The following is a 26,994-nucleotide window of genomic DNA, read 5'->3' as shown; positions in this document are numbered from 1 at the left end:
GAATTTTAAAACCACTTATGAATAAAGTAACTAATGCAGTGCCTGTTGAAATAAAATGAAGGACCACCTATGATTTCAACAGGAGAGTTATATACAAAAAGAAAAAATATTCTTTAGACTTTCTTACCAAAGTGAAATCTCATTTCCATGTATTTCTTTCATTAATTCTCATAATATGTCTAAAGGTAAATACTTCAGAAAAAATATTTGCTATTACCTAAGGCATATTTACTATAATCCTTATTTTGTTATGTTATTTGGCAGGGCTCCCCTGGCTTCCGTGGCTTACCAGGTAGCAATGGACTTCCAGGTGAAAAGGTATGAGTCTTCCTCTAAAAACACCCCAAACTTCTGTGGAATCCATGCTAATTTGAATGGACAATTTCAGGTTCAAAATGATGCCTATTTACTTGATGTGAATTTCAATGTCTATTTTTTAGGGTCCTGCAGGTGAACGTGGTAGCCCAGGTCCTCCTGGCCCAAGTGGAACTCCAGGAGAGCGTGGACAAGACGGAGGCCCAGGTCTTCCAGGAATGAGAGTAAGACAAAATTTCTCTAAGAAAATCACCTGATAAACATTATTAGAGATTCCTAATCTGAGCTGATACAACAGATGATAGATAAATCCAAATATAAAATTTTTCTAGTGATAGTATTGCTTCCTTTAAGTAAAGTACATATGCTCATAGTGCAATAAATAACCATGCAGTAACATGGAGCATTCAGAGAACATCTGTAACAAGTGAATGTAGGAAGTTTATATGGAGCTGAACATGTTCCACAGTTCTCTGACTATGTCATGCACTGTCATGAGAATATGGCTTTAACGTGAATTATCATTGGATGATCTTCTGTGTAGTCTATTTATATTTTAGCAAATTTTGTCTTTTATAATGCAAATATGTTGGTTGGTCAGATTTTCATAATACACGTTCAGTGATTTTCAGAGATAACTTATGGTATAATAGATACAGAATGTAATAACATTTTGTGAGGTATACAAAGAATTAGCAAATGCTGACAGCAGCACATCTAAATTTGAAAGTCAGCAGTTACTGATTCTGAACACAGGCTTTTGGGAGCTAAACAGGTTTTTATTAGAAATGAAAATGAATAAATTTTAAAATATAACAAAAATAATCACATTTAAAGAATATAAAGACTATAAAACAAGTTACTAAAAATATGCTATTAACATATGTGTTGCTCTTAACTAGAGGGACAGTGAAAATTGTTTCATTCCTTGATTTTACCCTCTGAAATGAGTTGTCTTCCCAAATAATGAAAGAACAGAGTTTTTGTGTGGTGGTTAATGTCTGATGCCTTGATTATCTACAATGAATCTAAGAGAAGGGAAAGAACTCCTAACAAATGAATTTGTTAGCTTTCTCCATTTTATTTCCCCCAAATAAGAGGATTTTATTGAAGAGCTTAAAACCAGGCATATAATTAAAATACTTGTATTTTTATATATAGTGACCTAATAATACACATTTTAAAAAGAATAATAATAATAATAATAATAATAATAATAATACCTTTTTTTCTTCCTTCAATTGCAGGGTTTGCCTGGAATTCCAGGAAGTCCTGGAAGTGATGGGAAACCTGGCCCTCCAGTACGTACACTGTGCAAATATTTTATCCCAGTCCTCTTACTGACCTTGCTTGATCCCACAGCAAATGCTGTGGACCACAGTAAGATTCATTGTCTCTTTTTTCTGCTTTAATTATCAAAGCACTTTATGTGCTTTCTCATTGTAATAGCATTGTGTAAATCTTGTCATTTAATATTATTGGAAATACAGAGTATACAGAAGAGCTTAGTTGAAAATCAAAACACATACAAAGTTCTGAGTGGAAGTGTTGCTAGCCTGACCTTGCCTTAGCTCCCTGAGTCATGGATATTCATTTATTTCACCTAACGAATGCTGTGTCTTCATTTCTTTTCTGCTTATCCCAGGGTCAGCAGGGAGAATCTGGCCGTGCTGGTCCACCTGGCCCAGCAGGCCCACGTGGTCAACCAGGTGTAATGGGTTTCCCTGGTCCTAAGGGGAATGAGGTTAGTATGATTTCTCCACTTATTCTGTGCTTATCCTTGATTGGTGAACTGTTAAAATAAGTTGATGTAGCTCTACAGTGGGACAATCTGGTGCTGCAGCTTTAAATTACTGTATCCTGACTAGAAAAAGTATTTTAAATATGATCTTTCTCTTTTGTAAGGGTGCACCAGGTAAGAATGGAGAAAGAGGCCCTGGTGGACCACCTGGAACACCTGTAAGTTTCATTAATCATTTATTTTCAATAATATTGCAGAATATCCTTTTTTTAGTCAGTCACCTAAAAATGATATCAACCCATAACCACAGCCTAATTTTGACTTTTTGTAGGGTCCTGCTGGGAAGAATGGTGATGTTGGACTCCCAGGTCCTCCTGGACCTCCTGTAAGTGCAGAACTCTAGTAAGATTCAGTCATCAATTATTGCCAAGCTGGTCTATCACCTATGGAAAGAGTCTGTGAATTTTGGGGAAAAAATATTTTTTTCTATAATATAGAGAAATATCTCTTTATGAAGACAGAAATAGCAGAGCTCTTCTTCCTCATTTTTTTTTAATAAATACATACTCGCTACTTTGTTATGAGAAAACTGAGGCAGATATGCCCGGTGTAAGTTGAAATTAAAGGCCAATTTACAGCTTTTCAGATTGAGATATACAGTGTTTCCTTTCAACTTTATCAGAGCTAGCAGTTCAGACTAGTGTCAGGTATTCCTGTGAGATAAATATCTTGGCTGAATTACATCTAATGGTTAGAGTGAAAAGAGTACATACCAATACACCAAGATACATTAGGATTTAGGACTGTGCAATGTTGTCTTCCATTTGAGATAAGGATGCTTAGAGTAGAGGTGATGTGGAAGTGTTTATGTGTTCAAATGTTGTCAAATGGTTTTGGTTTCTTTCTTTGTTTCCTCTTAGGGTGCTTCTGGAGAGAGAGGAGAACCAGGACCATCAGGTTCACCTGGCCTCCAGGTACTCCGTATTTGTTGTTTATTGCTTTCTGACTTTTTTTTAATGGACTAACAAAAAAAGAAAGAAGACATCTAAATATCTGATTAGGACGCATGCTGTCGTGTTTTGATGTAAGACAGATGAACCAATTGACAAAATTGATTGCCCAGTATTTTATGATTACAAATGAGAGGACTGGCTCAGTGGATTATGTCACACAAACCTCTGGCTATCAAATTAGAGCCTCCTCCATTATAAAGGATTAGATTGAATTAGATACGCATCTCCGTGTCAAAAAAATTTTGCCAGTTAGGAAACTGTGTATTTTGTCTACGTGCCATAGATTTTTACAAGATGGTACTGTTCCTTCATATAGGGATTGCCTGGTGGACCAGGACCAGCTGGAGAGAATGGAAAGCCTGGAGAACCGGTAAGTAATACATCTTTTCTACACCAAAAAAAGAGAAGAAAAACACATGGAAGACAATTCTTCCCAGATTGCCTTTCCAAGTCTACCTTAGGGAATAAGAGATGAGAGAAACAGGGTGCCAACCACAGTGCAGTTTTACTATGATGTGAAGCGCATAGATGAATTACATGTATTTTCTCATAAACAGGGGCCAAAAGGTGAAATTGGAGGACCCGGATTCCCAGGCCCTAAGGTAATTTATACAACATTTCTATAAATATATAAATGAATTAACAAACTAAGAACCTGAGAACAAAGAGTAACATATTTTGTTATTGCAGGGTGAAAATGGTATTCCAGGTGAACGTGGTGCACAGGGCCCTCCAGGACCTCCTGGAGCAAGAGGTGGGCCAGGTCCTGCTGGCTCAGAAGGTGCCAAGGTACCAACAGACTTGCATACTTTCCAGTTATCATGTGCAGCATTCAGGTTCATATTCTGTTTTTCTGAGGGGGAGTTCCTAATTATTTTTTGTCACTCTTTAGGGGCCTCCTGGACCCCCTGGAGCTGCTGGAGGCACAGGACTCCCTGGCCTACAAGGAATGCCAGGAGAAAGAGGAGCTTCTGGAAGTCCTGGACCAAAAGGGGATAAGGTAACAACCCCCCCGCACGCGCACACTGGCACGCGTGTGCACACACACACTGATAGTTTTATGCTAACTCTGTTTTAGCTTCCCACAATGCACTGCATTTGTTACATGTTCACTTTTGGCCAGATTTCAGAGGTGCTGATTACACATAAGTATTATTGATTTAGCAGTGATAGGTGGGCTATATATGTTCAAAAATATATATTAAACCAGATTAAAAATGCTATGCTACCTCTTCTGCTATGCTAGATCTTTTGGTGTGTGTGTGTGTGGGGGTGAATCAAAACAGTACTAATGAAGCTAATAAACAATGAAAATAGTTTGTGCCAAACTGTTTGCCCATGGTATGGACACCTTTATGAATTAACTGGTTTTTTTGCATCAAAGTATTCAGTATCTGACACTGAATACTCGGTGGAATGTCATCCTCAATTTTAGATCTGTGTGACCACAGTAAGAAAATCTAGTTACTGTGATACTCTTAGGATGCTTTCCTCTGCATTGTTTTTATTCTTTCTTTGTCTTATGCTTGATAGGGAGAACCTGGTGGCAAAGGTGCTGATGGCATTCCTGGTGCAAGAGGAGAGAGAGTGAGTACTCTTTGAAGGTCTAACAATTTATGAATTAGCTTCACATAGTCTACACTTACAACATGAGTAAACTTACAATGAATAAATATTATCTAGGTGATGTAAAGTATTAATCTCATTGTATTTCATTCTGGGAGTACAAATTTGGTTTGTAAACTAAATCGGATTTAATACTAGTTTTTGTGATTGTATCTGCCTGGGTAGATAAAATAAAATTTTTTGCAAGTGGAAGGCTACAACACAGTAGGAGATTGTTTTGGAGAGAAAGCACCAGTATAAAAGTAGGAAAAATGCTCCTAGCTTCCTTAATCTAGTTGACTGAGGAGGAAAATGCTGGTTGTAGTAGAGCACAAAAAGACATCATGTTTGTAAGGATTCCCATACAGGATATTTCTACAGCATACTATATATGATATATTTATACATATACATATAGTGTATATACACATAAAATATGTGCTTAAAATATAGACATATGTCCAACAAGTACATACAAGCAAGTATATGCAAGTACATTGAAATAATGAGGGAGAACAAATATAAAAGCTCGGCTTTTTTGAGTTGGAGGATAAAAAATGTGTTTCAAAGTATAAGATACATATTAAATTCTCAAGGAAAAAAGTCAAGGAGCTGGTCAAGAGATGTCTAAACCATCCTGAAGAAATACAGAGCAGTTTTTTATATAAATAAATAAATAAATAAAAATATATATAAAGTGTATGTACGACAAGTTAGGCCAATGAATGACTTTCATTGTGCATCATTGAAAGAGACCTATTAACTTAAGATGGCTTTGGATCAACTGTGTATGGGGAAAAAGTAATGAGAAATCAGTCAGAGATCTCTCGCATCACAAAGTGTTGGATCGCAAAGTGGCAATCCAAAATACCAAGTTGAATAACACAATGGCATTGTAGATTTACTTTCCTTTAAATACCTCTAGCAGCATGTTTAAGCTGACCATAATAGATGAATTAACACTGTCATATTTTGATACAAAACATGTTATTTTCTAATTGTATAGGGTAATGTAGGTCCCATCGGCCCTCCTGGTCCTGCTGGCCCACCTGGAGATAAGGTAAAATATCCTCTGTAGTGATGTGTGATGCTGTAAACAGTCGCCTTAGTGACTGTCTCCTTGGAAGAGAAAGAATTATGTAGTGAACATTTGTGTTTCTTGCAGGGAGAGACTGGTCCAGCAGGCGCCCCAGGTCCAATGGGTGTCCGTGGTGGTCCTGTAAGTAAGAGTACTTCTGTTCCATCGTAATCTTACCGCAGCTCCTCTAGCCTGGTCCAGACATCAGTTGTGTAAATTTTTCCTATCATCAAGAACATATATGGCTTGAGTTCAAGTCAGACAAAGCACATTCAGCTCCTGTTGACTCCTGGGATTTACAGATGCTAAGAACTTCAGAAAATCAATACTTTTAATGCTGTAAAGGGACCAGTTTGCTGGGGTGACAGTTCAGGGCAAGCGGTTCAAGGGGCAGTGGGCAGTGGTTCACGAACAGAGCACAGGGATGTCTTTTTTTGTTGTTGTTTCATTTCTGTCTTACAATTAAGTAAACTTTTAAAAATATCATACTGCTATATTTATACTTCAGACTAGTAAAACATCAATCTGAGCTGTATATGGGGAACACCATAGATTATACTGAGACTTTATACAGGTATAACTGAGAACAGTTTGTCACATATTAGATAATTATCAAATAATTACTGAACAGTCTATAGAGCTCAGGAGCAACTGTTCTTTTTTTTTCCTCTAAAGATTGATATGACAGAGAAGCTTCAGCTATATGCATGAGAATGTCCTCAGACTTCATAGGTGAAAATTGTTTTTCTAACATTTTCCATCATTGGCATATTGTTTTCTATAGGGTGAGCGAGGAGAACAAGGTCTCCCAGGACCTGCTGGCTTCCCTGGAGCTCCTGTAAGTATGAATACTTAAAGGCAATTAAATGTGATTATTGGTTGTATTTCATTTCTCTTAAATTCAGTACCATCTTAGAAAGACTGACTGTGACACACTTTAACTTACATGTTCACTACATACATTCACTACATTTGCTGCTCTTTCTGTACTTGGTCACACATTGTGATATTGTCTGCGTTTTTTGAGTCATAGTAAGGGATACTAAAGGAAGGCAGCATGATCTCAGCAGACTTTTAACAAATCAGAACTTGTATGCATTTTAATTTTTCTACAGGGCCAAAATGGCGAACCTGGTGGGAAAGGAGAAAGAGGCCCGACTGGTCTAAGAGGAGAGGCTGGACCCCCCGGAGCTGCAGGTCCCCAAGGTGGTTCTGGTGCACCAGTAAGTATTGACTGTTCCTCAATGCTACAAATGAAGAGAGGCTGCTTCAGTCCTCCCTCAGGTCACTGCCATGTCTGAGTGCAAGCATTTGAACTGCTTGAAACTTAATGGCACTTTCTATAACTTTTTTATCTGTTTTTCAAGTAAGTCATGTTACTGTATCTGCTTCCTTCCATATAGGGTCCACCTGGTCCCCAAGGAACAAAAGGAGAACGTGGATCTCCTGGAGGACCTGTGAGTATCTCCTTGACTTAGTCACTGATAAATGGCTCTGTTTATTACAGCAAACATTCTGTGAATGACGCACAAGAACTTCAGTGACTTTAATCAAGAATAATTCAAGTGTTCAAGAATAATCAAAATATTCCACATGGAGTAATTAAGGTTGAGGTATTTAGTGATCTGGCTTCCATTGGTTTGAATATATGTGAAGTGCCAAAATAGCTTTTGGGATAATGACCTGAAGCTATAAAATGGCTTATCTCAACAGTTGTTGTTATTAGATTTACATGCTATCTTTGCCAGTTTCTCTGAGCCCATTAGTTCACCTTTGAGGGACATACAAAACCACCTCTTGCAAAAAAAAAGTTACAATTTTGAAGTTCATGTTCAGTTCCAGGAAATGTAATTCAGGTTCTATGCAAAACAGCTAAATATAATCCAAAGTCAGCTTTCATATAGAGATTAATTTGTTCACATTTTTTTTCTGATCTTCAGAAACTGACAACTAAAAGCATTGATATATTGTAGGGTGCTGCTGGTTTCCCTGGTGCTCGTGGTCTACCTGGTCCCCCTGGTAACAACGTAAGTTGTCTTACCATTCTTTTATTCTTATATTACAGATGCATTTAAACATATTACTGTATTAAACTGTAAAAAGCTGTATGTACCTTGACATAAATACAATACAAGCAAAAGTATCCTGAATATGATATTTGGCTGTAGGGGAAAAAAAAAAAAAATGCAAAGGCAGGCTTATTCTCCTCTTATCTTGTCTGGGACAGCAATTCTTTCACTTACTATCTTGGTACACCTTTTTCTCATAGGATTTGCTTTCCAAAGCCCATGGAAGTTAGTGGAGTTCTTTTGCCAGCTACCCTGGGATTTGGATCAGGTCCTAACGTATTTCTGTTGGTCAAGGACATCCTGTTTTCTCCTTGCTCTCTTATGATGCAAGAAATATTCATTTCAGGGTCTTGCCCCAATACAGTTTTCAAAACTACATTTTGTAGATCACTCTTGAGGTTGGTTTTAGTTATCTGGAGAATGGAATAGCATAAGATTTAATTAGCTTGGGACAGAGGAGTTTAAAATGAATAAGGTGCAGAAAGCTCCTTTCTTGTGATGTGGTCCACAAGTGAAGTTTAATCTACCTGTCTAGTCTGCAGTGTCTTTCTATAAAAATGAATGCTTGCACCTCAACTATTTCCAGTATTTTATGCATTATCTGTTCATGAAGAAAAGCTGTTCCATAATAATATTTGCTTGTTCAACATGCACCTACTTTTGACTTTTACATAGTAAAAATTAGAAACTGATTTTTGATTCTTCAAAAATTAAGAAAGGACAAAGAGTACAATGGATTGTCACATTTTTAAATAAAAATTATAATTGTTCTATTGTTGTATGGTAACACTGAGATATGAAATAAGAAAACTTTTAGATTTGAATAAACAGATTTTTATTTTCTGTCTTACGGTTACAGACAGATGCAATTTAGAATACTGCTGAACAATAAGAAAACCAGGAATTTTATTTAAGGTACCATTAAAGCCAATGCAGTTCTTTCCATTGATTGGCTAAGCTAAGAATTTTAATGAAAAACATTTCATTCTGCACATGTCTAAGACACCACCTCAAAAGTGTGTCTTGGATAAATAGGGGTATCCGGCATGAGTGATTCCAGAAATCAGCTGGGACTGCTACTGTTTGAAGTTTCTGTGTCAGAACCCTGGATAAAGAATTTCCCCTGGGTGGGGAAATTACAAACATTGGGCATCCCAAATGTGCATTTGTTGCATTATGAAAACCATGTATCCAGACATAAGGGAGAAAAAAAAAAAATCTGGTTTAAAAGGCGTTCAAAAGCTGTAGGTGAAGGGATTAATTCTCTATATAAAACCAGATCAGATTCAGGTACATAAAGGTTGGGCCCTAAATCCACCTTTAGGCAATGAATCAAGTCTGGCTGGCTTTCATGAGGAAAGATCAACACCAGTAAGCATGTGATACTGGTTCAGATGATATTGCTCACTCTCTTCTTTTTAAAAAAAAAAAATTTAGGGCAATCCAGGTCCGCCTGGCAGTGCAGGGCCTGCAGGCAAGGATGGGCCTCCCGGACCCCCTGGTAGCGCTGGTTCTCCTGGCAGTCCGGGGCCTGCTGGAACAAGAGGTGAGCCTGGCTCACCAGGTGAAAAAGGGCCACCAGGTGCACGAGGAGAAAGGGTATGTACACGTCTATCCAGTAACTGTTGTATCAATAGATTGTGATTATGTTTGTCAAGAATAAGAATGTAAAAGAGGCTCAACGGCGTATTGACAGAACTGACCTTTTCTTAAACAGGGAGCGCCAGGTGAACCAGGTCCTCAAGGTATCGTTGGTGGCCGTGGTAACACAGGCTTACCAGGTCTGCGTGGTCCAGCAGGTCCAGCTGGTATGGCAGGTGCAAAGGTGAGAGTGCCTTTATTGAAGCAATCATCCTCAAAGCTAATGCAACAAATCTAATTCCGCTGTTAGAAATAGTCTGGAGTTACAAAAAGTAATGAATGTGCAGCACTTTTTAACGATCATAATCTTTCTTTTATTCATAGGATTTTTGGATAAGTGAAAATTGATCACTCTTCTGAATTATTTCAGAGACTATAGAATTTACAGTTATTTGGGTTTATATCCATAAAATCAAGCTCTAAAATGTCCAGTAACCAACAGCTGTGGTATGTGAGGTTGTCTTTAACCTGTATTACCAAGATTCTTGGATTAGATTATCTAGAAGTATATTCTATATATATCAGCTACACTAAGAGGGTAATTGCCCGATAACTCTCCTTGGGATAAGTTTTCACTAATAGTTTCATCACTGTTGGCTGTTTATCTTTGATTATTCCTCGGTATATATCTTGCCCAAATATTATAACCCAAATATGAAAATACTTTCACCTCCCTCAAGAAAAGGAGGTGTGCGGCATGTTTTATTTTATCACTAATATTGTGATAGACTGGCATTTTTTGTTAACTGCTTTGGCCATTGTTTTTGAGCACATAACAAGTGACAGTACCTGCTTATTATTTTGTATTTAACAAAGCAATAAGCAACCAGTTTCAATGGTATTGCATGAATATTTACTAGCTATTTGTGTAGAACCCTCTTAATGTACGTGACAGTGAGCCAGATAGATAGCAGTGTGTGCAACACCAAGGGGAGGAAAAAGTACCTGTAGCTGTCATGAGTGTGCGGTGTAAACAAGAAAGAAACCAGCTTGGACAAATTTTTCTCCTTCTTCTTCCAAATACTTGCTATCACCAAAGGCACACCGGACCATCACAATATTGGGTCTCCTTTATGATCACTGCCTATTTAATTAGAGCTGTGTAGTATGATGGCGTTTTTATAAGCACATTATCTTCAGTGAAATCCTTTTCCTTTTTGTTCAGGGTGAAGACGGTAGACCAGGCACCAATGGTGCCCCAGGAGAACGGGGTGCTCCCGGTCCACAGGGTCCTGTTGGACAAAGAGGTCTACCTGGAGAACCTGGTAGAGATGTGAGTGGATGTCTTGGATCCTCCTGCTAGCTTATGAATTACATACAGGAGAATCAGGGAGTAAATATGCTTTAAGGTTCACAAAGCCTCCCTGAAATGCGTGATGGGCAAGGGCCTACATTCTCATGTAAGATGGTGTAGCCTGCTCTCTCTGCTATACCTTTTACAACCTTTGGACCATGTCTCTGTCTCACTTGGAAGCGAGCAAGAGACTGCCCCGCCCATACTCTTGTAAAATAATACAAGTCTGATAGACCTTTTATGGGTTCCTCAAACTCCTTGAACTCTTCCTCCTTGAAAACTCTCTTGTTCTGATGAGCATTATTTCAGCTTAGTGGAAAACATTCTGTCTATTCATAATTCATCTTATAAATAAACTGTGCCACCCTGTTTTTCCAGGGTAACCCTGGCTCAGATGGGTCGCCTGGACGTGATGGATCCCCAGGAGGCAAAGTAAGGAACCACCAATAATATCTTTAGATTGCCAAATAAATGTTATAAAGAGATATCCAGATATGTAAATAATTCTGTGCCATGTGACTTGTTCCTTGCATCTCTTAACCTCCACTGAATATACACTTTATATTGTAGTTCAATAAACTATTAAATTCCTTATCCTGTCAACCGTGACTCTATCTATCTGCAGGGTGACCGTGGTGAAAGTGGCTCTCCTGGCCCTCCTGGACCTCCTGGTCACCCTGGACCTGCAGGTAACAATGGTGCACCTGGAAAAGCTGGTGAAAGAGGATTTCAGGTAAGACCAAAGCAAATAACTTACTGGTTATTTACTTACCTTTCACATGCACAGTCCATTTCATGCAGTGTGAGTAAGTTTGGAATAGTCAGCTACCATCATTTGTTACTGTCAGTTTCTTAGCATTGAGGACCTCTCTTACAAGACTGCTGAGGGAAAAGATGTCGCAGTTTATATTGCTAATAACTGTACATAGATTAAGCTCAAAACCCACATGCTTCTTAGGATGCCAAAAAGCACACCGTCCCACAAGGCCCTATCTTAATTTCCATCCCATCTGATGCCCACGCAGCACAAGCTATGTTATGTAACTAAGGGAGTTAAGCACTCTGGAAGATTTCAAGTTATTTCCAAGAAATGCTGACATCAGCACAGCCTGAACACTGAGCACCTCACAGAAAGAACTACGTGTCATGCACATGGGCATGTTTTGGTGCAGACAAACAGCTGGGTAGAACAAACACTGATAGAAAAATGAACTGGATAAAGCTGATTAATTAGTGCATGAAGCTCCCCCTAGTTTCTGAACAGCTTTAGGCTTTGACCATACTGCTTATCTGGAAATAAAAAGGTGATCTAGGCAATGGCAACTGATCCATACCATCTTATTCTTATCATGTCACAGGGTCCACCTGGCCCTCCTGGCTCTACTGGTCCTGCTGGTGCTCGTGGTCCTGCTGTAAGTCCTATTTAAAGTATTTGTGATATCATATATTCACTATTTTCTGCTATTTGGGCTTTTTTTTCTTATTTCTTTACATATTGCTTTTATTACAAATCTACTTCTAAAGGGTCCTCAAGGTCCTCGTGGTGATAAAGGTGAAACTGGTGAACGAGGTAGCAATGGCATAAAGGGTCACAGAGGATTTCCTGGTAACCCTGGCCTCCCTGGTCCTCCTGTGAGTATTTTGCATTATTTGGGGAATTACAGTTGTGTTCTTATCTTCTGTGGTTTGGGTTCCAGGTACCTAATTAGGCTTAGCTAATTTACTGAGGAACCTGTGTATTTTGATTGTCAAGTGTATTCAGAGGTCCAGGTTCCCTGATTCAACCTAAAATAAGGATAAATAAAGAGGCTGCTAGGAGCTAAAGCTGGGTTTGCTAAAATCCCTTTGAATTATGCTTCTCTCTTTGACTGGAACAAACATTCTTTTACACTCATTTTCATAGGTTATTCCTGATTAAATTGTCAAAGATAGAAATAGGGGTTGAAATATCTATGTCTATGAGAAATTTATGCTAGACATACATCTAAATTTATGAAAAAGCTACTCAGAGTCCAAATATTTCTCTTTTGTCACACATCTTTTACAGTAATTAAAATTAGGCCAAATGGGTATGAAACTGTAAACTTTGTGAACAACTGAATTGTAAACAGACATTACCATTTTGAACAATTCTTAATAGCTAAAATAATTGAAGGGTAATAGACAGCACACCGTAGGTATTTATGACAGGTCAAAATTTAAAGAGGGATTTATATTGAAAAGAACAATGACAGCACAGCTTCTTCTCATATAAGTGATAATCAAGAAACCAAAATTCATCTAGTGCTCTATCAGTGATGCCAAAAAGATGGAAGTGTTAACCGTAAATACCAACCTGTTTAACAACACAGCATACCCTGTTGTCTTATTTATATCATGAATAAAATTAAATCTGATAAATTTTCTTCATTTACATTATGACAGTGATATGATTAATCATTTTTAAATGTATGGTTTAGTTCTTTATGGCACATCCATAAATAAACCAGCAATTTTTAATGCACTTTTAAACATGTTGATGCTTGCCAAATTCTTTAAATAACTTTGGTAGTATGATTAAAACTGCAGCATTTGGAGAGTATAACTAGGAAGATAGATAAGATTTCATCCAAAGCTTGTTGAAGTCAGCTGGCTTTCTTGCATTTTGAATGAGAACCATTACTAATATTTTTTCATTTAGAGAGCATTTGATAATTTTTTTCTGGTTAAAGAATGGCAATCATTCTTTCTTATATCTGATACAATCTTCTATAATGATGTGTTTTTATATAATTTTAAAGATGTTTTCATTGTCTTCATTTAAGGTACATCCAGCTAGCTGCAAACTAGCAAATTGAGAAGTATATCATTTATCTTTTCTTCACAGGGACCTCTGGGTCCACAGGGTGCAATTGGAAGTCCAGGAGCTTCAGGTGCAAGGGTAAGAAAAACTCCCTATTTGGTATAACTGTAAGATTCAGAGTATTTGCACACAAAAAATATGGTGATCTTAACAGACAACTACTGAAGAAAAAGGAAACGCCTGATAAATCATACAGAAATGTTTGAAATCTCTCACAAAACATTTCTAAAATTGAGATTATCTTGTAAACGATTTTGACCATATTATATGTGTTCACCATTGTTCTAGGGTCCCCCAGGACCAGCTGGCCCCCCTGGAAAAGATGGTACAAGTGGTTACCCCGGTCCAATTGGTCCTCCTGGCCCGCGTGGTAACAGAGGTGAAAGTGGCCCTGCAGTAAGTAAATTGTGCACACTCCATGTAAACAAATACTTTAGACATTGCTCATTAAAAATAGGACTCTCCCCCATTTAAATATCTCCCTCAGAGCATTTTGTACTTCAGGGATCGAGTTTGTGGTAGGAGGTATCTACCCATTGTGTCCAAGTCCAAAAAAGTACAAATCAGTTATAGCTCAGTGTAACTATTGATTTACTGGGTTTTGTGTTAGTTCCACATAATTGTTGACCTTTTCCATGTACAATGGGAAAGTAGGAACTCTTTACTTCAGATCACAGACTCCCATTTTGTTTTAGAAGCTACAGAACAGGGATACAGTTTTCCACACACCTCTAGGGAAGCCAACACTGCAAAGGTCATTAGCACAGCTCATGGTACTTCTTTTAAAGCCAAGGAATGGCCATTCTCTGGATTTTCGTGAAAAAGGTTCTTTTTCCTTCCCAAAGTCCAGATAGAAGAAGGCCAGTCACAGTCTGACAAAATTAGGAAAAGAAAATTTCAAGTTTAGGAAGACAGGATCTCTAACAAATGTTCATACCTAATAAATGGCGTTATTTAGTAAGTAAAATAAATGTTTCTGTGAGAATTCTCATGTGTTTTAATATTAGGGTCCACACAGACTGCTAATTTGAACTTGTGATCTTTCTTTACTCAGCATCATGTTCTTTATTTTTCAGGGTCCACCAGGCCAACCCGGTCTTCCTGGTCCTTCTGGTCCTCCTGGTCCATGTTGTGGCGGCGGTGTGGTTGGCATGGGTGCTGGTGAAAAAGGTCCATCGGGCTATGGGTATGAATATCGAGATGAGCCAAAAGAAAATGAGATAAACCTGGGTGACATTATATCTTCAATGAAATCAATTAACAACCAGATTGAAAACATCATTAGTCCTGATGGGTCACGGAAGAATCCAGCTCGTAACTGCAGAGATCTGAAATTCTGCCATCCTGAGCTCAAGAGCGGTATGTTAGCTTTTTATTTATACCAATGGCAGCAGATCTTGATTTTTGCTGAATACTATTGTCCTTAAGTATTGGAATGCAGAGATCTGCTATAAAAAAGTTTTGGTTTGGGGATTTTTTTTTTTTGAAAATGTCATGATAAAGATGATAGATATAATAATCATATTCAAGTGACTATGCATATACACAGTATATGCACAGACTTCAATTCTGCTCCTTTTGTGCTTATAAGTAAGTATAATATTATACATATATATAAGTATATGTTTAAATCCTTTTCTGGATAAGAACTATAAAAAATAAAGTTCTATATTTATTTCAAGTGTCAGTCACCTTACACTACTCAAATGAGCATATTTGTTTATTTGTATATCATCTTACTCTTTTCTGTGGCATCTCTTCTGTCAAAAATAACATACTTCCTAATTTGGTTCAGGAATCTGGAAGAGAGATAATCCTCACATCATACATTTGAATTTCTCTCCAAATATTGTAAGCCTTTCAATATTTTGTTCACCCATAGGAGAGTACTGGATTGATCCTAACCAAGGTTGCAAGATGGATGCTATTAAAGTATACTGTAATATGGAAACTGGCGAGACATGCCTCAATGCTAACCCCAGCACTGTGCCAAGGAAAAACTGGTGGACCAGTCAAAGCAGTGAAAGGAAACATATTTGGTTTGGAGAAGCTATGAATGGAGGCTTCCAGGTAAGAACTATACCACCACAGTAAGCAGCCCAAAGGGTAGTACATATATTTTACTCACATACATTGTAACTTACCAAGAAATAAGCAATATTATGGAATCAAACCATGCTAATATTTAATGGGTGAAATAGTTACTACACTAGCAGCCCCTAGACATGACTAAATCAAAGATCTCGCTTATGTGTTGTATTCTGCAGTTCAGCTATGGAGATCCTGAGCTTCCAGAGGACGTCTCGGAAGTTCAGCTGGCGTTCCTCAGGATCCTCTCTAGCCGGGCCTCTCAGAACATCACTTACCACTGCAGGAACAGCATTGCCTACATGGATCAAGACAGTGGAAATGTTAAAAAAGCCCTGAAACTGATGAGCTCTGTGGAAAGTGAGATCAAGGCTGAAGGAAACAGCAAATTCACATATGCTGTTCTGGAGGATGGCTGTACCGTAAGTAAACAAGATTTTAGGATGATAATCTAATAACTGATTTCCTCTAGAGGACTAGACCCTGAATAATCGATGAGAGAGCTTTGCATGACCTGGGTAAAGAAAGGACATAGTTGCACCTAATTGGGGTTATGTAGATTCGTTACACCAAAAGTGTGGCTCTTGTAGCAACCGTAGAAAGTGAGGTGAGCTGCTATTTAAATCCGTGCTTTACAGTTATCTCCTCTCTTTTGAGCCCAAGTCAGACAGAGGCCTACAATGAAGTCACAGTGACCAATTTTTGATCCAAACCCCATCTCAACTCTAAAACTAGGAGCAGTAGTAGGTAAATCAAGCTGTGCAAAAAGATCAAGGCTAGCTGCTTCAAACCAGTCACATGGATGATGACTATGGGAAGGGGCAAAAACAGGCATTTTTCAGCCCTGAACATTGCTAGTCACTGTGCCTTGCTTACTGCAGCAGAAAGTACCAAAGAGGAACAGTCAAATCTAAAAGCATGCTTGTCTAGGAGCATCTGCAGCCTTTTCTGTAAAAAATAAACAGCAGGAAGCAGAAATTGCAGATGGTGTTGTATAAGGTTCCAAAAGCATAACAGACACCAACATATACTGCAAAAACTGCATTTTAAGGATGCATGAATGTATCTACTTTGTGGCCATTTCTTTAATATGAACATGAAAAGCTACCTCATTACTGCTACCACTTTTTCCCAGGAGCAAAACCACTTTCCAAAGAAAGTAACCATCTGTGCAGTCTCCCAGCACACAGTGTATTTTGATCCTAAGTCAGAGAGCTGGCACAGCTCGAGTACTCTGCTGCCCACAGGCACACATCTTTTCTGAGCAGCGAGGGGCTAGAACACCACAATGTCTCGCATAAAAGGTCCAGTGGCTGACCAGAAATGAAGAATGGTTATAAACGTATTCATTTCTAAGGAGCTAACGGGCATAAAAGTTTTCATATTGTGGGGAAGAGCACATTATATGGGGAAAAACAAGTATGGAATACAGTAAACTGTACGATAACTTCCATATGGCCCAACTCTGATTTCTGACATGTTTTTTTTCTCTTTAATTTCACAGAAACACACTGGCAAATGGGGTAAAACAGTCTTTGAATACAGAACACGCAAGACAATGAGGTTGCCTGTGACTGATATTGCACCCATAGATATTGGTGGTCCTGATCAGGAATTTGGTGTGGACATTGGCCCAGTCTGCTTCTTATAAATCAAAGATCTTGCTCTTTCTGAAACCCCAGCAAACAAATTCACATTCCAACTGTGCTCCTTTGTTTTAAACTTGTCAGCTAGTACAGGTGACCATCCGTATCCCAGTTATTTATTAAGAAAATTTCTGGGGGAAAAATTAATTTGATATCAAGGGTTAATGTTTTTGCTATTACACAAAGTACAATAAAAATGCTTTTTGCTGTTTTTTTTTTTTTACACCAAATTCCATCTTCAAAACATGTCTCCGTGGTGCTATAATAAAAAAACTTCAACACTCAATAAAACAACACTGTGTTCTATTAGTTGAATGTTAGCCAATTTATAAAGCACTGATTGCTCCCAGTACCAAAGTTTACCCTCCTTTCTAAGATGCAGTCCATAAAGCTAGAAAGACTTCCCTGTTTCAACTACCTCAACATGGACAGAAACTGGGATGTGTCTAACGATTCACACCAAAAATCAAACAAATCAATCAAAACATATTGGACCTATTGGTCAATTCGGTGGAATCATTTGGTACAAAATTGTGTATTTCTGTACTGATTAGCTGTGAAAAAGTACAGTGTATTTTAAGAGTTTAATACCTTAATGTCAACAGTCACCATAATTTTATTGTTGGATTGTATTCTGTTATCAAAGGTGCTTCTCTACTTTCCTGTCATTGCTGGTCAAGACCACTAAAATTAGGGAAGTGTAAAAGACTAACGTGATGGTGCTAATGTATTTTTCACTCCTAACTCTGCAAGTCAGGGTTATTTGACTTGCTTTAAAAAAAGTAAAGGATTAACAGCAATTGTAAATGTCTCCTGTCATAGGCTGTTATTGGCATGTCATATTTGAGAACTTTCTCCCTTCACTCTGTAAAAGTCAATAAAAGGTGCAAAAATTGTGAACTACTTTTGTCACGTTAACACATTTATAGTGTTGAAGGTTAACCATCTTTGTAAGCTTTTATATGGTTGTTGGTCTATTCCTTACAGAGACACATAATAAAATATCTTTTTAAAACTCCTTGTTGTTCCATAAAACTGACTTTTTTAAAATTTTGCTGTATGTATCTCTTTCCTCAAACATATTAATAAGGCAGGCCTCAACACTGGCACCATTTTCACTGATTTTTTCTAAGGTAATTTTACTTGAAGGACGGGAAGCAGTTTATGGCATCATATAGTGAAATTTTCTTACTTGCTGCTCCTCTCCCTCCAGAAGCTCATCTTTTCAAGCCTGATGAGCATCTCTGACTATCATCATAGATTCAGCGCTGACAGCAAAATCCAAAATAGTACCGTGTACCTGAACAGAGCTATTTGGAGGGAGTAGAAGAACTGAATCGCCCTAAGAAAAAGATGCCATCAACAACAAGAACAACAAAAAGCTGCTTTGATCTAAATAAGCAGGCTGTTATCTTTCCAGATGACAGCTTAAATGGCCTAAGAGTCTACTACACTATTTACTTGCCCTGAGGCACTACCATTTGGACAAAGCTGCCAGTCAAATCACCTTGATATTGTGTACGGCCACTGGAGAGGTACTACTAAGTAAGTCAGTCATCCGCAGATCTTAGCCCAATCTCAAGGCAAGGCAATCACCTCAGTACTTTTGGTGGTGTCTGAGTTCAGGCCAGAAGAAGGAAATTATGGACATAGGAGAAACTTTGTTGTGAAACCTCTCTGGTAGGTAATGCCAATGGATGTGACACAGGCTTTCCTGTGACAGAACTGAGCCAAAATCCCCCCATGTGTCAGAACCACTCTGACTCACCCCAGAGCCCTGGGTGATTAAGGCCCCTCTCCAACAAGATCAACAAGAGCTTCAAAAATTGGGGAGGGGTGTAAACTCCAAGTCTTAAAGGCTCTTGTTGATAGGTATGGGTCAGGCATCCTCTGAGAGTATTTCTGTATTGGACCAAGCAGGAAAAAGGGGCAGAGGACTGCTCTTTCTGAGAAATCTCACTGAACTCGGGTCTGAGCCATGCCACTTACCTGCTCTGGCATCATGGGATTCAGCTGGCCCCACACAGAACCAGCACAGTGAGGGGCTGGGGAATCTTTGCCAGCACAAATTAAAATATCAAGGCAGAAATGACTGTACTTAATATAACATAAAAAAATAGCAATGCCAGTGACTCATCAAAAAAAAAAATATTGGCTCTCATGGGAAAACCCCTCTTTTTTAATGATAAAAATAGCTGCCATTTGTGGAAGATGAGAATTATATGTAAGTAATAATATTATTCTGCCATAAATTATGTGGTTGGAAGTCTTTTGATTGGAGTTGAAATTTTATGAAAGCAGCCTCTAAGAATGTTGGCTGACGGCAAAATGCATTGGAAACACCTGTTCTTAATCCTCCAGGCAGAAATAATAGCCTCTATAATGTCCAGTACTACTATGCCTGAGAGAATGACTGGTAAAAATTACTTGAGCTTAAAACTGAGGTGTTTTTTTTTTGTTGTTTTTTTTGTTTTTTTAAATAAATACTCATCAGGTCTTTGATTAATAATTTCTACTAACAAAGGGTGATTACTAAAGCATTTGTAGAACACAAACAAAAAGAAATAGTTGAGACCACCATAAAATAATGTACTTGTTTCAAATACCTTCATCTTTTTCAGAGAGTCACTTATTAGGACAACATGAGCCTGATATTTTTGTACTTTTTAGAAAGGCCTTTGAAAAAAATAGAAAAACAATATAGAACAGATTGATAAACAAGCAATAGCTTGTAAAATAAGGCTATTCTTTGGTAGCATAAGATTCTAATCCTATTTCTTACTCTGATTTACTGTATCTGCCTGCAAGAGCCTCTAGCTTTTATTTTACATGGGAAATAATAAAAAAAGTTCTTACCTGATACTTTTAGGCTAGCAGCACCATCCCTCATTGTTAGAGTAGCACATCTACTAGTTCATGGCACACAGCAGTTAGTTAGTTCTGGCAATAACCCCCTTTAGCTTAGGTGACTAGCAGAGCTCTTCCAAGGCTGTAGAGAACCATCACCTGCTTTCAGGCTTTATGATAAGAAAAGGTGTAGTCTAGGCTGGTGTAGAACAGATATTTGCGTTCCTCTTCCTTTAGAATATAACTTTAATTAATTTGTATTGGAAAATAGAAAAAAAAAACTACCATATACACAGTTGCATGAGAGCCATAGACAAACATGCAAAGAAGCTGCCAACACAGTAATAAGCCTGATATGATCAAAGAAATTTCTCATTCTGATGCACAGTTTCTTATTTACCTACTGCATACCAGCTGACAATCATATACTTCATTCCCCCACATTACTACAGCTCTTGCAAAAAAAAAAAAAAAAAAAAGGCGCTCTTACTCCTCCTCAGATAATTTCCCAGATTCTCAGCTCATACCAATAGCTTTAGGATTTCACTAACTTAGTGCTAGAACTTTGTCTTAGTATTTCCTTGGCATGTCACCTTTCCAATTAACTACAGGTGATCACTCAAAGCTGTGGCCCTTTCGCAAGGCAGCAGAGCTTTTCTTCTGCTGAACATGGACTCAGTGCCTGAGGAATATTTCAACATTTCCTTCCACATTCTTTATGGAAATTAGTTTAAAAAAAAAAAAAAAAAAAAAAAAAAGCATGACCACCACCAACCCAGCAAATCCTTCTCTGTTTCTAAAGGAGAAACTTTCGAATCTGGTTAGGCACTGATTTGAGCCTGTCCATAAACACTTGCGAGTCTCAGAGCCTATTCTTAAGCCTCTGGTTGCAGAAAGTAACTCAGAGAAAGAGCTGGCCATGGGAATTTTGACCTCATAAATGGTCTTCCCCAAACACACCTGGTCATGCTATGATTTGGCTGATAAAGCATAACTATTGAATTTCTCCCAGAAAGTTCATTTCCAGTGTTCCTCCTCAGCTGCACATAATGCACCTATTTTGGATATTGGTTATTTTTTTATGATTGTAACACAGCTTTACCCTAGTCACCAAATTAGTATAGCTTGTTATGGATAACATACCCATTTTGACCAAGACAGAAACAATAATTTGTTTAATTAATCTTTAGTCTTTAAAAAAAAATCTTTAATCTTTAAAAATGATGTCAACTTCTTGTCACCTTAAAAAGCACAGGAAAAAAGTTAGATCTGGCAGGCAATTATTTTTAAATTGAATATGCCTCTTTTCTGGTAAGTGCTAGTAATGGGGCACTTCCTGAACAAAGCTTAACTACAGAAATGTATGAAATAATAGTTTTATTACTATGTAGTTGCTTTATGTTGTTACTTTAACATCTGGTTACTTTAAAATGTTATCTCATGTCCTAGATTATACATTATTATGCTCTTAAAGACAATCCATAGAAACATAATTTAAAGCATTAGAAAAGATATTTTGGAGGAGGTTTTTGGATTTGGGAAGGGAGAGAGGAACTTACCGTGTTTCTGCCTCTTTACTGGGAGAAGGGAACACATCATTCACCCTACATTGTGGGATTGTTGTTCCAGGCTAAAGAAAGTGTGTTAGAGCAAACACCTGGTAGTCTCCTGTTCTTTGTCCTGTCACAGCTTCAGTCCAGAGGACATCTTTCTGCAGCATTGATTGCAATCCACATCATCATTGTTTCTTCCCCATGAGAGCATCACTCTGCTTGTGACCTCTCCTTCCAAGATGGCCCTTGGTTGTCCTCTTTTCTTTTGTTCTCTTTTGTTTGTCCTTCTTTTTGTCCTCTTTTTTCTAAGCAAAACTATGCTTGGCCAAAACTTCTCTCTTTATTACTGCCCGAGGAGGTTCATGAGATAGATAAACCGCAATGGCCTGTTTTCAGTGTATGGTTAGCCATGGACACCTCTGGATTAAGGGGCTTAAATGTGTTTTTTTAATTGCTGATTTTCAGATCCAGGTTCACATTCATTGAGAATACAGTTATTCAAAGAAGTTCACTTTTGGATACGCTGGAGATGCATTCCAGTTATGGTGGGTTTTTGTGCATGTTGCTATCACAACTCACATTTCAGCTTTACTATCTTTGTTTCAGGTACTCCAACATACCTGAAAAAGTCTACTTATGCTTCCTATCAGTTCAGTAGCATCTGCAAGGCAAAGATCATAGCTCTTACCTCCACTAGCAGTGTCCTTTCAAGGGTTTCAGCCACTCCTTTCAGAAAGTGGCTGAATTGCTATGGCAGCAGCAAATGCTTTTGGCTTAATCTGATTTTGGTGTAGAACCAGACAGCATGTTCCTTAGAGGACAGAGGTTCCTATATTACAAAACTGGCTCCTATAGTTGTCACAACTCTTATGTCAATGTTACATTTCTTTGTCATAGGAGCAAGATTGCTCCCTACCATACATGGAAAAATATTTTACAGATGTTGCTAGAACTGTAATAAAGTTTGTCTTGTTAGAACTGGTTGTTTTTGTATCAGATCTTTCACTCAGTTGACTAAGGCCAAAGCGCAGTTCTGTGATGCTTTGATAAACATGACCTTGCATGGTTTTCTGCACTAACACTCTTAACCAAGCTTGTAGAGGATGGACAGTAAAACCTCAGCTGAGGAACTAATTCTGCAATGGAAACATGTGATTGTGTATCATACTTCAACACTGAGAACACAATACATCATAATGGCTATGAATTATTACTGCTTAGAGGAACCTTAAACCAGAGCTGATAGCAAAGATGATTTCTTACCTCCAACAGCAAGGAAATAAAAAACATGAAAGAAATTAACACATGCGGGATGGCGAGAAAATTTACTTTTGTAGGATCTGGTTCAAAGTAGTGTTCCCTGATACCTTAGTACTTTTTCAGACCTTCTCTCAAAGAATGAGCACGTGCTCTAGGTGACCCTGCTTGAGCAGGGGGGGTTGGACTAGATGATCTCCAGAGGTCCCTTCCAATCTCAACCATTCTGTGATTCTGTGATGAGGAAACATATAATGCTAATAGCACAATAGGTAAATCAGCAATCAGTCTTTCTGAGTTTTTTCCTATGTTACGTAAAAGTATGAAGCATCAGAGTTGCATCCATCTGCTCAGATCCTTCCTCAACACTGCCACTGGCTCTGCTACAGTATGTTCTGTTTCTCATCTTTGACTTTTATTTCTGCTTAAATGTCTGCTTGACATTTATTTCTGCTTTTCCTTTTGCAATTGTTTTACTTTCTATCTTCCCGAAGGTCTTATTCTTTTTATAAATACAGCCTCTCTCAGTGAGACCAACTGCCTTGCAAGTATTAACGCTTCAGTGTAGTCTTCATTTCTGTCCAAAATTACAAATTTTATCTTCTGTAGATTATGAGTTACCTTTACATCTATTTCATATATATATTCACAGAAGTACTTTCCTACAATATACTTACCTGTTTGTGATGTTTTTCTCTTCAGATATTTTACTGTAGCTTCAGCTATTACATTAATTAACCCATCAATGTCGATGTTATGGGTTTTATCCAGTGAGTAATTTATTTCCTAAACACATCCCACAAATAAATTCTCTTAATCATTATTTTAAAACTTCTTGCAGATTTCTATTTCTATATGCAGAAGTTTGCTGAAGGCAACGTCTGTGCAGCAGGTTCTGCTGCCTCACAAATCCTAATGGCTTTTCATAAGCCTCAGGTAGTTTATTCTAAAAGTTTTTTACCCAGTTTTAGAACTGGTAATCCTCTCTAGAATCTGTCTAAAATTCCAAAAGTCTTCCAATGCTGCTTCGTTAAATAAACTGAATCAAATCCAATATTAAAGTTTCAAAAACTTTTCTCTTTCTAATTTCTCTTGCGGATCTTACTCTCTTCAGGCATGCCATTTCTCAGTGTGCAATACTCTTCTCATATCTTTAACGCAATCTGATAACAGCTTTGCTCAACCCTAGGCAGCTGCTGGAGATGAACAAAACCTAGAAGCCCTTACCCAGCAGTAATAAGAAAAATAATACTTTTTGTTCATACCCCATTTTTAGACTCTCTGCTTGCCTTCATACAGAAGAACTTCTCTACTTGTTTGCTATGCTCTGCAGACTTTGACTGTGTGGTGCTTTTAGCTGCTGTCCCACAATATTTTCTTTCTTACACTTCTGTGTTGCTTGATGTGTTCTTCTACTTCAATGTAGTACTCCAGGTGCCCTACATAATCCTTTTGGAATTAAGAGCTTAATTAGAGCTGAGTATTTATTAAAGCTACAAGGAAGCTAACAAACAGGTGAGGAAGGAGTTTGAGAAGGAGAGGCAATGAGATTTGAACTCATACACCCAGAGACAACAGAGTAACCACTGAACTAGAACGGAGCACCAAAATTTGAGAGAGAGGAAAAGATTTTTGTGGACAGAGTGTGGAAGAGGTGCATCTTAGGCTGTTCCAGCCTTTTAAAAGAGCAAAAGATTCAGCCCAAACCTAAACCTGTTTTCACAGTCACTTGGAAACTAAGGTGCATACGTCCAAAACTGTGATTCAAAAACTCTCTTGTTCAGGGAGGACTTAAATCCTTGATTCCTTGTTTGCCTCCCTTTAAGCACACAGAACTGCTCAATACAAAAAGCTCATGGATACAGCAGGCAGGTTGCAATCATATTTGACACACACACTCAGAGTTGGCTTCCTCAGGAAATACAGCAGGAGCAACAGCATTCTTTTTTTTTTTCTTTTCTTTTTTTTTCACAATATTAATATTACTTGCTTATATTTTAACAGTTATATTATTTATGTATCATATGTATAGCATATATGTATTTAAATTTATTATATTTAATTTACATTAATATAGAAAGTAATATTAATCTTGCCCAGTTAAGCCACTGGGCAAGTTAAATGATTTGCCCAGTAAACTATATCACTGAGACCACTTCTGTATTCAGTCACGTCTCCTACTGCTCAAAATAAATTAAGAGAAGCTGTCAGGCAGGAAAAAAAAAAAGGTCTTATTCTTAGAGAAGGCATAACTAAACTCCATTCAAAATATAGTGTAAAGGTCAAAGATTATTAAAACTAGTCAATAGCAAAACAATAGGCTCTGCAATATTTGAATCCCAATTTTTTGTTCATTGTGTTTGCAGAAGAACACACTTTTTCATCTCTGGGAATATTTATCACAACCTCCAAGGCCCACTGAGCATATTTGAGAGATCTGCTGCATTTTTTCATGCGTCAGTAAGAACAGATTCTTTTGAAGTTTTAAGTTGAAAGAAATCTAACAATAAAATACACTGTAAAAAGCTGTTTCTGTTAGGAGCCACTGCAGGAGAAAAGAAACCCAATATGGATTCTGCTGTCTAGCTGTATAAAATCTAAGCCCTGAAGGAGAAAAATCAGTGTTAAAAAAGCCCCAAACCCTACTGACCAAAGTTGCTGCTTTTCATACTTGGCTGATATTTTGTACTCAGAGAGATATTAAAAACGACAGGGTCTCCCACTGACATGGCCCCTCGCGCTAGGGAAGCTCTGCATGTTCCCAAACCTATAATCAGCTATGTAATTGCATACAGAGTCAAGGCTGATATTTTATATCTGTAGTTCAGTGACACAGAGATAAAATCATTGCAATGATGATACACATACCTTAAGAATCAACATTACAAATATAGATTATTTGGCTAAAATAAAATTATAAAAAAATCCAAATACACCTTTCTATACACTTCAAGATAAACTACCCAACCATCGTTAACCCCTCTGTGTATTGTCAACATACAATAAATACCAAATTATGAGTGGTGAATAACAGAATTTTAATTTCAACCTGAGATTTTACTGACTAGTTTTTATGGAGATGAAGTTGCAAAGAGAGAGACTTGAAAAGAAAAAAATATGTCCCTGATAATTAAACACTCTTCTTCAGCAACCTCACAAAACATTTATACTCATCATGGATTACGATATTCTGCTGATAAAAATCAGAGATTACAAATAACTTTCAAACGTGCATCTATACTCTAAATGTTCTTTATGCCCTTTGATAGATGTCCTACAGAGGTATGATCACAGCCACCTTTGCATGAATTTGTTTGAGCTTGCCGTTACACCTCAGATTATTAATATTATCCACCAGCTCTCAGGGATCCCACATGATATGGTTACTCATGAGTTGCATATTAATAGAAATCATTTCGTGCTAGTAAAAAAGAAATCACAGAGTTCCTGCTGGGGTCTGGAAAGCTTACGTCCGTATGAACTTGTCAACATCCCTGTTCACAGCCCATATACAAACATGCATACAGACATCCTGGACACTTGCAAAGTTTCCTTGAATACTTACCCTTTTAGAAGGATGAAACAAGCATAAATTCTTGCCTTCCTTTCTACAATGCAACTTTATGTCTGGTCCGGCAATTGTGTTCTATTAGAGACAATTTAAACTGACACTTGGAACTGAGGATCATGTTTTATTCGGTTTGGAATAAAAATCCTGATTCTCTGGAGTTTCGAACAACTCTAGTCAGGTAGCTTGACTAGGATTGCTGGTGATTACTCCACACAAATTGACACTGATCTTGTGAAAATTATCACAAAAAGGATATTATTCAAAATACTTTTATACTCCTATGTTTAAAATACTTCAGGTGAACACATCACAAATGAATTGTTTAAAATAGCAACAAAATAAAAAAAGGTTAAATACTTCTATTTTCACGTTCCTGGAAATTAACTGATATGGGACACACTGGAAGGAATTCTACAAAAAGGAAACCACTGACA

At 37.7% G+C, this 26,994-nt stretch overlaps 1 protein-coding gene across 1 annotated transcript in view; it reads left to right on the top strand.

Moving 5' to 3' along the window:
* Positions 1 to 18,350, top strand: part of COL3A1 (collagen type III alpha 1 chain) — a 54,848-nt gene extending 36,498 nt beyond the window's left edge. The window contains exons 21-51 of the mRNA XM_013960568.2: positions 265 to 318; positions 441 to 539; positions 1,563 to 1,616; positions 1,961 to 2,059; positions 2,221 to 2,274; positions 2,388 to 2,441; positions 2,977 to 3,030; positions 3,386 to 3,439; positions 3,627 to 3,671; positions 3,760 to 3,858; positions 3,962 to 4,069; positions 4,603 to 4,656; positions 5,681 to 5,734; positions 5,840 to 5,893; positions 6,537 to 6,590; positions 6,868 to 6,975; positions 7,156 to 7,209; positions 7,726 to 7,779; positions 9,259 to 9,420; positions 9,539 to 9,646; positions 10,628 to 10,735; positions 11,135 to 11,188; positions 11,382 to 11,489; positions 12,115 to 12,168; positions 12,281 to 12,388; positions 13,623 to 13,676; positions 13,887 to 13,994; positions 14,675 to 14,957; positions 15,481 to 15,668; positions 15,866 to 16,108; positions 17,191 to 18,350. Of these exons, the coding sequence (XP_013816022.1) occupies positions 265 to 318; positions 441 to 539; positions 1,563 to 1,616; positions 1,961 to 2,059; positions 2,221 to 2,274; positions 2,388 to 2,441; positions 2,977 to 3,030; positions 3,386 to 3,439; positions 3,627 to 3,671; positions 3,760 to 3,858; positions 3,962 to 4,069; positions 4,603 to 4,656; positions 5,681 to 5,734; positions 5,840 to 5,893; positions 6,537 to 6,590; positions 6,868 to 6,975; positions 7,156 to 7,209; positions 7,726 to 7,779; positions 9,259 to 9,420; positions 9,539 to 9,646; positions 10,628 to 10,735; positions 11,135 to 11,188; positions 11,382 to 11,489; positions 12,115 to 12,168; positions 12,281 to 12,388; positions 13,623 to 13,676; positions 13,887 to 13,994; positions 14,675 to 14,957; positions 15,481 to 15,668; positions 15,866 to 16,108; positions 17,191 to 17,337 (2,931 nt within the window). The 3' untranslated portion in view covers positions 17,338 to 18,350. The remainder of the gene's footprint in view (positions 1 to 264; positions 319 to 440; positions 540 to 1,562; positions 1,617 to 1,960; positions 2,060 to 2,220; positions 2,275 to 2,387; positions 2,442 to 2,976; positions 3,031 to 3,385; positions 3,440 to 3,626; positions 3,672 to 3,759; positions 3,859 to 3,961; positions 4,070 to 4,602; positions 4,657 to 5,680; positions 5,735 to 5,839; positions 5,894 to 6,536; positions 6,591 to 6,867; positions 6,976 to 7,155; positions 7,210 to 7,725; positions 7,780 to 9,258; positions 9,421 to 9,538; positions 9,647 to 10,627; positions 10,736 to 11,134; positions 11,189 to 11,381; positions 11,490 to 12,114; positions 12,169 to 12,280; positions 12,389 to 13,622; positions 13,677 to 13,886; positions 13,995 to 14,674; positions 14,958 to 15,480; positions 15,669 to 15,865; positions 16,109 to 17,190) is intronic.
* The last annotated feature ends 8,644 nt before the right edge of the window (positions 18,351 to 26,994 follow it).

The sequence above is a fragment of the Apteryx mantelli genome, chromosome 6, assembly GCF_036417845.1.
Source record: "Apteryx mantelli isolate bAptMan1 chromosome 6, bAptMan1.hap1, whole genome shotgun sequence".
In the NCBI taxonomy this organism is placed as follows: domain Eukaryota; kingdom Metazoa; phylum Chordata; class Aves; order Apterygiformes; family Apterygidae; genus Apteryx; species Apteryx mantelli.
The sequence above is the reverse complement of the archived record's forward strand: the minus strand, read 5'-3'. Positions and strand labels throughout refer to the sequence as shown.